The sequence below is a fragment of the Mus pahari genome, chromosome 23, assembly GCF_900095145.1.
Source record: "Mus pahari chromosome 23, PAHARI_EIJ_v1.1, whole genome shotgun sequence".
NCBI lineage: Eukaryota > Metazoa > Chordata > Mammalia > Rodentia > Muridae > Mus > Mus pahari.
The window spans coordinates 37,150,265-37,161,335 of NC_034612.1; the positions used below are offsets into that span (position 1 = coordinate 37,150,265).

An 11,071-nucleotide genomic window follows, 5' to 3' on the forward strand; every position below is an offset into this window, starting at 1 on the left:
TTAAATGCAAACGGAAATACTAGAACACTCCATTAAAAAGTCCTTGCGTGAAACGTGGCAGAAAGCTTTGAAAAGCCAGCGGTGTCTTTCCCAAGAGGTGCTTTGTGCGCAAATGCTTCCAAATCGGGACTCGTATTTTGGAAATTATACCCCCTACGCTCCCAAACATGTCAAATCTGAAGAGAAAGGTGAGAATTCCGCACCCCCACCCCCCGCAACAGGCTGGGGCAGGGAGGAGGGTGTCCTCTCTGCTCATCCTTTCCAGGGAACAAAACCAGAGAGGGCAGTTAGCTAGCGCCACTCTGGCTCCCGACAACGTGCAGACGCAAAGTGCAAGAACTCGTCCCCAAACCTCCATGTCTTCTTGAAAAGCGAGAGGCGCACAGACCTGGAACCCGCACCCGCACCGGGCCGGGCCAGACAGCACGCGGCCCCCAGTGGGTCCCCAGATGGTCCCCCCCCCCTTTACCCTGACGCCACACCCCGTCACCGCCCGCACCTGAGGCGAAGTAACTCACTGAGGAAAAGCGCCGGGCTCCCCGCGAGAGCGCTGACGAGGACGCCGCCCGGCTCCGCTCCGCCGGGACTCGCCGCCGCCGATTTCCCGGCGAGAAGCAAAGTCCGGCCAAGACTTTACTTCTCAACCGCCCCTGCTGCCTTTCCCCTCGGGGGCGAGCGCCGAGGCCCAACCCGACACGCACCTGAGCCAATCAACGGCGGACGAAGGCGGGACTAAGAGCGGACTCGGAGCCTCTCGACCAATCAAGGAGTTCGAGGGGCCGGGTCGGCCCTGCTCATCACCCCCGTGTTAGAGTGAGCGCGTTCCGCCCTCCGCCATCGCTCCCGGCCGGATTCTCCCCCTTAGACCCGGAGAGAAGACGCTCGGGAAGTGTCTGCGTGCATCCCTGGAGCGCCGCGCCGGGCGTGGGACAGCTGAAGGGAGGGGAGGGCTGCGGGACCAGGCTGAAGGAGAACAGGTAGCGCGGGGCGGCTGACGTGTAGGTGTGCAGGGCGAGGGGACAGCTGGGCGGGGCGGGGACCCAGCCTGGCCAGGGTCAGGTGGGAGCTGGGAGGATGCACCTGAGGAGAAGGGCGGTTCCTTGGGATCAAAGGGAAAAGGAGCTGCCAGTCCCACAGCGTGAGCTCCGGAGGAAGGAGGGCGGTGCTCCAAACTCTCACTTCTCTCCCAAAAGAAAGACCATCGCAGCCCTTGCACCTAGTGGAGACGTACAATTGCACCCCAGGGAGAAAATAAAAACCCCACTGTATCGTCAGGAAAGTCATCTTTTGCACAACAAGTCTCCCTGCTTTTTCAAGGTGCCCCACGAAGGACCCCCGAGGACTCAAGTCCTGGGAAGAGCCAGCCCTGGGGCAATCCGGTTCCTGGAGAGCCAGGCAGGCCAGAGATCCGACTCCGACCCTTTTTAAATAGCAGGTGTCTCGGGGCGACAGGTGGGAGCCTGTGCTCGTCGGTGGCACTCGGGGACAAGCGGTGCACGGCGGCTGACTAGCTTCCGCAGTTCCAGGTGAGCGGTCCGGCCCGGCCCGCGCCTGGGCGTGTCCGGGGGGCGGGTCTCGGTTTAGACCCGCCCACCAGAGGGCCCTGTCGCGCCGCTGCGGCTCCGCCCCCCTCCTTCCGTCATCCGCTTCTTCCGTCGGTGGTTTCTTCCTTCCTGCCTTGTCCCGCACCTTTCGCGACATGGGGAAGAGCTTCCATTTCGCCAGCGCCACCTGAGGATTTCCTGGAGCCGCCCCACCCCTTACCTCCCCGCGATGGAAGACGATCAGGAGCTGGAGAGGTAAGGGTGAAGGAGAAGAGTGGAGTGGGGCGGCGGGTCGGGCCAGCGAAGCGGGTGGCGAAGGGGCACGCGGCCCGGCGTGGCGGCTAGGCCTGACCCCAGGCGCTGGGGAAGGGAGGGGAGAGAGTAGAGCGGGCCGTTGGGAAGAGGGAGGAGCCGTGGGTTTATTTATAACAGAAAAAGCCCAGAGGGATGCGAGCCATCCGGGAGGGGAGGGAAGTTGGGGATCCAGCTGTAAGTCCCAAACTACCACCCCACCCCCCATTAGAACTGCCTCGTGTAAGCTCACGCACCGGGCCAGCCGTCCCGAGTGGCGATCCTGGCGTGTTAAGTTGGCTAAAGTTACTGCAACTCCGCTCAGTGCAGACTGCTCGTAAATTCTCTCTGCCCACCAAATTCTCCTTCCTGTTAAACTTTCCACTTCCTTTGACTTAGTCGTTTCCTTACCTCTTTTCACATGGAAAGGCCGCATCTGAGCCTGCCACCCTGATAACTTGTGGTTGCCATTTTTATGCTAAAGCAATCGAGTTTTTTATGCCTGTCAACTCCCTTTTCATCTTGCAGCAGGGCCTACCCTATTGTAACTCTGCCCCTTTCTTTTGCTCCATCGGAAGAAAGATTTTTGCAAACATTTAACTTAGTGTTTTGTTTTTGTTTTTGTTTTTTTCTGAGATGACACTCCGCCCCCCCCCCTTTGCTGGTGTCAAATGAAGTAGGGAAAAACTGGAGTTAAATATCTATGGCTAGAAGTGTGGAGGCAGGAAAATGAGGCAGTGGATCATAAAAAGTTAATCAGAAAACGATATTCCATATGATCTTATTCTTACAAAAAAAAATATGTGTGTAGAAAAATATCAGGATTGAAGACCTCAATGGCTGAAGGCGAGAGGAAGACAGCCCTGGAAATGGTCCAGGCAGCTGGAACAGATAGACAGTGTGTGACATTTGTCCTGCACGAGGAGGACCATACACTAGGAAACTGTCTGCGGTACATAATCATGAAGAACCCGGAAGTGGAATTTTGTGGTTACACTACGACCCATCCTTCAGAGAGCAAAATTAACTTGCGAATTCAGACCCGGGGTGCCCTTCCAGCTGTTGAGCCGTTTCAGAAAGGCCTGAATGAGCTCTTGAATGTCTGCCAGCATGTGCTTGTCAAGTTTGAGGCCAGCATAAAGGACTATAAAGCTAAGAAGGCAAGCAAAAAGGGACCCACATTCTAGTCCCTCGTGCAGGGTACAAGCAGGACTACCCTCAGGACGGTGCAGAATCCAGAATTTGTGATTGCAGCATGTTCTGTCCTGTAGGAAAATGTGGCTCTAGCTATTGACCCATTACAGCTGTTGGAATCTCTGCAAGTATATTTGCCTAATAAATTCTCTCTTTTGTTTAAACTAGTTTTGAGTGGTTTCTCTTCCTTGAATCTAGATGAACCCCAAGGATGGTGTCACCCCTTAATTGAACCAACACTAAAAGTGAACAAACAGATAATTGGGCCAAGGTAGGGGTTTTGATCACAGATTTTTTTTTTTTTTTTTTTTTTTTGAGACAGGGTTTCTCTGTGTAGCTCTGGCTGGAACTCACTTTGTAAACCAGGCTGGCCTTGAATGACTCAGAAATCTGCCTGCCTCTGCCTCCCAAGTGCTGGGATTAAAGGCGTGCACCACCACCGCCCAGCTTGATCACAGATCTTAAAAAGTCTATTTATTTCTATATGATTGAGATGCTAAGAAAAGGAGAGATAAAATAGAACAAGATCCAGGAGAGTGTGATTAAAAGGGGCTGGAAAGAAGACTGGCAGAGGGACTTGATTTTTTTTTTTTTAACATTTTACTTACTATTTGTGGACACAAACATGCCATGGCACACAGATGGGAGTCTGTCCTCTCCTTCCATATCGGAGCCACTTGGTGATTGCTGGGCTTGGCAGCAAGCACCTGTACCCACTAAGCCATCCCACCAGTTTGTTTTTTTTTTTTTTAATTAATGTAAATGCATCTTTTGATACGATTAGTAGACTACCTTGAGGGTGAAGATAATAGGAAGTGCTCTTCAGAATTTTAATTGGTATCAGGCTCTACTTTGTAGCACTAGTAGGGTAGATGTCAGTTTACTGCTTGAATTCCAGAACACTAATGAAATGTATAGGTGCAACATGAGTAAACCAATTTTTAGTAGGCTTTGTACAGGCATGTTTGTGTGCATATGCATGTATGCATATGGAGGCCAGAAGTTCCATAAGGATGGTTCATCAGGAGCCAGCAACTTACTTCGGTTTGGTTGGTTTTGAGGCAGTTCTGCTAACTAGCCCTGGCTGACTGAGAACACACAGGGTAAGCTTGCCTTTGCCCTAGTTTCTCACAAGCTGGGTTAAGGGCGGTTGTCAGTTAGGCTAGGCTACCCCAGGAACCCACCTATGTCTGTCTCCTGAGCACTGGTTGGTTGCAAGCTTAACAAACCCACCCAACTTCTTTAATGTAAGTTCTGGAGATTAAAATCAGATCCTTGATTTTGTAGCAAGTGCTTCAGCAACTGAGCTGTCTCTCCAGCTCCAACTTTAATTATTGGAGAGACTGGGATTACCAGGTAACAATTGTAGTAAATCTTTAGGTAGGTGTATTATTAAATAGAGCCCAGGGTTATAGAGAAGAGAGAATATTTGATAGAAAGTCAGGATTTGGAAGAGCAGAATTCTGTACGGAAGAAATGACATTTTGGGAAACTTAAAATATTAACAAAGCATATCACATCCAAGAGTCATCTGGTTTATCTCTAATCCTGTCTTGTAAGTTTCCTACCCAGGTGTGACTTAATTCACCTGAAATATCTGTACGCCCTTGAGCAGAGTCACCTCACGCTCTAGAGCTTTGTTGCTTTGGGGTCTTTGGTGATGCTTATCTTCAGTCAGAACCCCATTGTCTGCCAGGGATGATGGTGCATGCCTGTAACCTCAGCATTAAAAAGATGCAAACAGAATTGCAAGTTGAAGACCAGACTGACTGTATAACAAGAGCTTGCCTCAGAAAAACATCACCAATATACTGAAGATATGGGACCCTCGGCATATGCCTTTAATCCCAGTACTCTGGAGGCAGAGGCAGGGGGATCTCTGTAAGTTTGAGGCCAGCCTGGTCTTGAGAGTGAGTTAGGAAGGCCAAGGCTACATAGAGAAACTGTCTCGAAAAGCCAAAAACAAAGAAAGGAACCTTTAAGCTATATTTGACCTCTTCTGCCCTGTCAAGAGCCTGTATTTCCTACACTTGGCCCACTTTTTAAAGAGATAATTTTGTACTCATTGAGTGCCTGGATGGTAGCAGGCCTTGAAACAGATAACTGCAGGGACTTGTTTTTATTTTTTAAAAAAGGGTTTTCTCTGTAGCCCTGGCTGTCCTGGAATCCCATGCCTGGGGATTAAAGGTGTGAACTACCACTGCCTGCCTCGGCAGTAGAAATTTTTGAAATCGTAGTTCTGTGAAAGAATCAAATACAAGGCCAGGTAGAGAACTTGAGAAGTATCTGCTTTGAGCAGAGAAACCAGGGAAGGTCTTCCAGAGATTGTAGGACAAGAAGGAGGTGGCTGTGCAGAGTGGAGAGCAAAAGCATGCTTGTGGGGGAAACGGGAGCTGTCCTGAAGTAGAAGCTAAATGTTGGAGAACCGAAAGATTTGCATGATTTAGTATAGCAGCTAAGGAGAAGGGCCTGTCCTCCTGATTCATTGAGGAAAAGAGCTGGAGTGATGTGTTATTTCAATTACAGTGTGGGATGACGGGGCACATGTAGCAAAGCCAGACCAGAAGTTTCCCAAAATGTTGATACACAACAATAGGGAGAAGGGTGAAATCCTAGGAACGGGATGTGGAAGATACAGAACCAGATGTTTCCATCTCTCATCTAGGATGGGGGCCAATTAATAATACAAGGAGCTTAAAAGTCAACTATTGTGTTGTGAGGATTACAGGCCATGGGAGAGATCTAAGCAGAAAGTAAACTTTGTGAGTCCTGATCATAAAGATGTAAGTCAACAGAGTTACAACAGAAAGTGATAAGGAAGGAGCTGGGAACCAAGCCTGAGGCAACCCCAGTGTTCAAGCCAGGCTAAAGAATAACTGAGGAGATAGTAAAGACTGCTGCTGGAAGTAGAGCTGTGGAAGCCAGGGAAAGTGATGCTGAGTAAATCAGCCCCGCAACACGGGAGAAAAGGTCCTTGGAATTAGCACAGAGGCTGCTAGTCTGGGCCAAATTCATCCGGGTCTAAGGATAGGACTCTGCTAGGGAATGGCTTGGTTTGAGTTTTCCAAAGATAAAATATACATGGCCATTACTGTGGTATATTTAGTTGGCAACAAAGATGATGCAAGTTGAGTTAAGATAAAGAATATTCTAGGGTGGGGAAGATTCAAGAAAACCAATTTTCAAGTAGGGAAATTGGAAGGTGTAAGAGTCCAGTTAGAGAAGACAGTGTATCGACTGGTGAACACCTCCGGATCTCACAGTTTCATTGCGGAAAAGGGTTGTCACTCATGCTGTGGCATGAACTGTAAATCCGTTTAAGGTGGCCATAAACAGGCTCACATAAAAAGTGTCTGTAGAAGGCAGATAGGCTCAGGGAGAAAATAGGATAATCAGGAGTGCCACATGTGGGGAAGGAACTGTGCTGTCTGTAGGAGCTCGAGGGCTGAGAGCGAGTTTTGGGTGTTGGTGCACCCTCTTAATACCTGCAGGCAGAGGCTGGTAGAACTCTGAATTTGAGGACAAGCTGATCTGTATAGTGAGTTCTGGGCCAAGGCTGTGAAAGAAAGGACAGGGAGAACGGGGGAGACAGATTTATACTTGAGTCATATTTATTTATATAAACTGAAAAAAAAAAAAACCTCACTACCTCACTTACTCTTTAATGACATTGCGCTCAAACCATTGCAGTGTTAATGATTCAAGATCAGAAGTTCTGCTTGGCAATAAAATCCTGTGCCCTCGAAAGAGCTAATCATTAAGTACTATGCCTATATGCCAAAGGCTTTTAATATCTAATAATTCTGAGTATCTATCTGGCTTAGCACTTGCCATTTTCAAAGCACTTTACAAACTAGTTCTAAATTACGTATAGCAGTAACATTTAAGTGCCCTAATTAATTGACATAATACAGGTTTGTGCAGCATCTGTAGAGAAGGAAAAGTGTCTATATACAAAGTGATCCATTTAGTTGTTACCCATACATAGCATCTTGCATTTCAAGAGATAGGAAAACGTATTGGATTCCATGATTAACAATTCTTCTTTTCAGTTCATTTATTAAGATTAGTGTCCAGGGGGAAGGGTCCGTGATTGACAATTCTTTTAAGTCCATTTATTAAGATTATAGTGTCCAAGCCAGGCGTGGTGGCGCACGCCTTTAATCCCAGCACTTGGGAGGCAGAGGCAGGCGGATTTCTGAGTTCGAGGCCAGCCTGGTCTACAGAGTGAGTTCCAGGACAGCCAAGGCTATCAGAGAAACCCTGTCTCGAAAACCAAAAAAAAAAAAAAAAGATGATAGTGTCCAAGGGGAAATTATTGAAAAAGAATTTTAGTTGAAAGAAATATTTTGAGAATGAGGTTTGAGACGGTCTCTATATAGCCCTGGCTGTGCTAAAACTTACTGTGTAGAGCAGGCTGGCCTCAGGCTCACAGAGATCCACCTGCCTCTGCCTCCTGAGTGCTGGGATTAAAGGTGTGCCGCCACACTCAGCTAATAAAATAGTGTATATTTTTAGAAGATTATAGTCTTCCAGGTCTTTAGACAAAAGTCGTATTTCTGGTTAGCTTCATTTATAGATTCCAATGATCTTTGGAACATCCTTCAAATAGAGCCCCCAAGAAATGCTTCTAGTTCCACCAGCCTACTTTCAAAGATCTGTAATAACTCCAGATCTAGCCTATTCTGATCAAATTCTTTTTTTTTTTTTTTTTTTTTTTTTTTTGGCTTTTTCGAGGCAGGGTTTCTCTGTGTAGCCCTGGCTGTCCTGGAACTCACTCTGTAGACCAGGATGGCCTTGAACTCAGAAATCTGCCTGCCTCTGCAGGGATTAAAGGTGTGCACCACCACGCCTGGCTCTGATCAAATTCTTAATACTGTATTTTCTTTTGCTGCTTTAGCTTTTATAAGACATGTGATACAGCTGCTGTTTGGGTCTGTTTGTTTCAAGGATGGAATGCTTATTCCCGCTAGCCTACTCTGGATCTCACACTATCTACACAGCAAGTAAGGCCCGATAGCACCATCCTGAGAGTTAGTGGGGGTAGAGTCTAATGAGTCCATTCTGACAAGCCTTCTGTGGTTTGGGTGGGGCAAATAAGTTGTACATAGGAAAAAGAAGACTTTGTTTTAATGTGTGGTGTTGCATAGGTAAGTATGGAACATAAAATGTAACAGATAAGGGCTGGAGAGGTAGCTCAGCAGCTAAGAGCACTGACTGCTCTTCCAGAGGTCCTGAGTTCAATTCGTAGCAACCACATGGTGGCTCACAACCATCTGTAATGGGATCGGATGCCTTCTTCTGACTCATTATATATAAATGCATTAACAAATCTTTAAAAATTAACAGATAAGACAGGATTGAGGCAGTCACTGTTTTGTGCACTCCCACATGCTCTTGGGATGCGAACCGAGGCGCAGAGGACTGAAAACGAGGCAGGTGTGGTCTGCTTTCCAGGAACTCGGGAAATACTCGTTAGTAGCTTGTGAGCGAAGTCTCAGTGTTCAGAGATGTATGGCTTTCCGCTTTCCTAATATAAAGGAGCTGTTAGCTGGGCCTGGTAATTCTCTCTCTCTCTCTCTCTCTCTCTCTCTCTCTCTCTCTCTCTCTCTCTCTCTCTCTCTCGCCTAGTAGTACTCATGTAGGAGGGTCTCAAGGTCATGGATAGCCAGGACTACAGCAAAACATCAAAGCCCAACCTGAACACCTCAGTGAGACTATGCTCACGCCATGGGACAGCACCACATGTAGCTCTGTGGTACAGTCCTTGCCCTAGCATGTATAGGTCTGCACCTTGATTACCACCCGGGGGGTATAGGAGCGGAGGGGGGAGCAGCAATGAAGCTTGAGTCAGTACATGCCATAAACTGGTCTTTCATCCCATATCTGTGTGGCGAGAATAGCAGAGTCAGCAGTGAGTTCAAACCACTTAATAGAGCAGGTATGGTAGACTAGCAACATAGATGGAGGACTGGAGACTTAAGCATCAGATACAAGGAACTTCTAGAAAAGAAATCTAGATTCTGTATGGTAAAGATGCAGAGAGAACACAAACTTCTCTGGAGCCTACATCCATGTTCACTTAGTCAGAGGCTTTTCAGCCACTCCCTCACAACCAAAAACCAGTAAGGCAAGATTTACCTCTCCCAGGGCCTGTCCTACTAATAAGAGTTAAACAATTCAACTGCTCCAAATCCATCTCCCTGCCAAGCATGTCAGAATAATTGGTATCTTTTAAAAAGGATGCAAATCTAGGGCTTCCAGGTGTAAAACCAGAGGTGGGAAGAGAGGGTCAGGGAAGCGAGCTGGCTGCTGCCGGGTTCGTCTCTTCCACGGAAACAGTTCAGCCAGGCCTGGTGGTGTACAAAGCGATCCCAGTCCTTGAGAAGCCAAGGCAGGAGAATGGAGAATTTGAGGCCAGCCTGTGTCACAAAGCAAAACCTTGCCTTCAAAATATAAATACTCATTTGTTAAATAACTATTGAGCACAGGGATATAGCAGGAAACAAAGTTGGCCCTGCATGCAGCTTAGTTCTAATGGCACAGAGAAGCAATAAATACATGTTACCAATCAACATTAGTGGTTACTGTGATTATTATAATATTGGTAGGTAGGTCGAACAAGCAGGTTGATTTGTTTATCTTCTTGAGTGAAAATCGTGGAACAAACAAAAACTCAGTTGCTCTGTGACTTTAGCCCCAGGGAGCACTGTAAAGAGGTCTGGTGGGCTCCCAGTCCATTTCAAGCTTATAAGAAAAGCCATTCTGAAATAGCATCCCTATTAATAGCATATGCATAACAATCAAAAAGAAGTGGATTGGATTTCTTCTCTCTTCAAGAAATTAAGACTGCTGGAACATTCACACTCTTTCCCACACTTGGAAACGAGGCGGGAATGACAGGGTCTGCAGCAGATGAGCGCCTGGTGCAGTGCCAGGTGTCTGCAGTGTTGGTTGGAAGCCAGGGCTCAATCTAGGCCAGTGAGCAGAAAACTGCGTAAAGTAGACCATATGTAGGCCTCAGTCAGTAATTCCTGCTTCTTGTAAGTCATCTTTTCTACCTGCATCAAAAAAGTTCCAGCTGGGTGTGGTGGCACACACCTTTAACCCCAGCTCTCTTGGGAAGCAGAGGCAAGCAGGAATCTCTGTGAGTTCAAGTCTAGTCTGTGCTGTACAGAAAGACCCGGAGAGAGGCAGAGAAGAATATGTATAAGGAGCCTGTGAGAAAAATCAATCTGCTTAGAACATCTGAGGAAGAGGCAACCAGGTTGCTTAACTATGTGAGATTGGGTTTCCTTCCCTTTTCAAGGGGAAGAAACTCTGCTCTGAGTCTTTTTTCCGTATTCTGTAAGGGCCAAGATCGAGAACTGGGGTGAGAAGGTCTTGTGGCCCTACCACTTGCAGGCTTTTCCGAACCTCTGGTTTTCTTATCTATAAACTGGGTGAATAATAACACTCATTTGATAGGATTATTATAAAGAATAAATGAATTAAAACAGCACAGTACTTAGAAGATACACACTCTCAGATGTCATCTACTGTATTGGTAGTCAGTCAATGCAGGTAATGGCGTCCACAGGCTGTGTCTTGTTATCTATGGGTATATCAGGGCTGGCTTAAGTCCCATCTTTCCATACTGTCAATGTAACTGTCTACCGTCAGTCACTGGCCTGGCTAGTTTTATGTCAGCTTGATGCAAGTTGCAGTCATCTTGCAGGAGAGACTCACAATTGAGAAAATGCCTCCATAAGATCAGGCTGTAGGGCATTTTCTTAATTAGTGGTGTGGGAGGGCCCAGCTGTTTGTGGGTGGTGAGACTCCTGGCCTAGTGGTTCTGGGTGCTATAAGAAAGCTGGCTAGTCTGATGGTGGTGGCACATACCTTTGATCCTAGCACTCAGGAGACAGAGGCAATTGAATCACTCTCTGTGATTTCAAGCCAGTCAGGTATACATAGTGAGTTCCAAGACAGCTAGAGCTACACAATGAGACTCTGTCTCAAAAACAAAACTATAGGGAGGGAGGGAGGGAGGGAGGGAGGGA

General features: G+C 47.3%; 3 protein-coding genes across 4 annotated transcripts in view; 2 read left to right on the top strand and 1 right to left on the bottom strand.

Moving 5' to 3' along the window:
• The window catches only part of Lnx2 (ligand of numb-protein X 2), a 60,795-nt gene extending 60,137 nt beyond the window's left edge, over positions 1-658 (bottom strand). Inside the window, exon 1 of one of the 2 annotated variants that reach the window (XM_021186854.2) lies at positions 519-658. The gene's annotated coding sequence lies outside the window, so the exon portion shown is untranslated. Of the gene's footprint in view, positions 1-499 lie in introns of both variants that reach the window. The other variant, XM_029533590.1, reaches the window with a different exon arrangement.
• A 787-nt stretch (positions 659-1,445) lies between these two features.
• Positions 1,446-11,071, top strand: part of LOC110312847 (protein POLR1D-like) — a 38,230-nt gene continuing 28,604 nt past the window's right edge. The window contains exon 1 of the mRNA XM_021186765.1: positions 1,446-1,799. Coding sequence (XP_021042424.1) covers positions 1,774-1,799 — 26 coding nt within the window. The 5' untranslated portion in view covers positions 1,446-1,773. The remainder of the gene's footprint in view (positions 1,800-11,071) is intronic.
• On the top strand, positions 1,447-3,197 carry Polr1d (RNA polymerase I and III subunit D). The gene is made up of 2 exons (XM_021186763.2): positions 1,447-1,799; positions 2,647-3,197. Exons 1-2 carry the CDS (start codon positions 1,774-1,776, stop codon positions 3,020-3,022), a joined length of 402 nt encoding a protein of 133 aa, XP_021042422.1. The 5' UTR covers positions 1,447-1,773; the 3' UTR covers positions 3,023-3,197.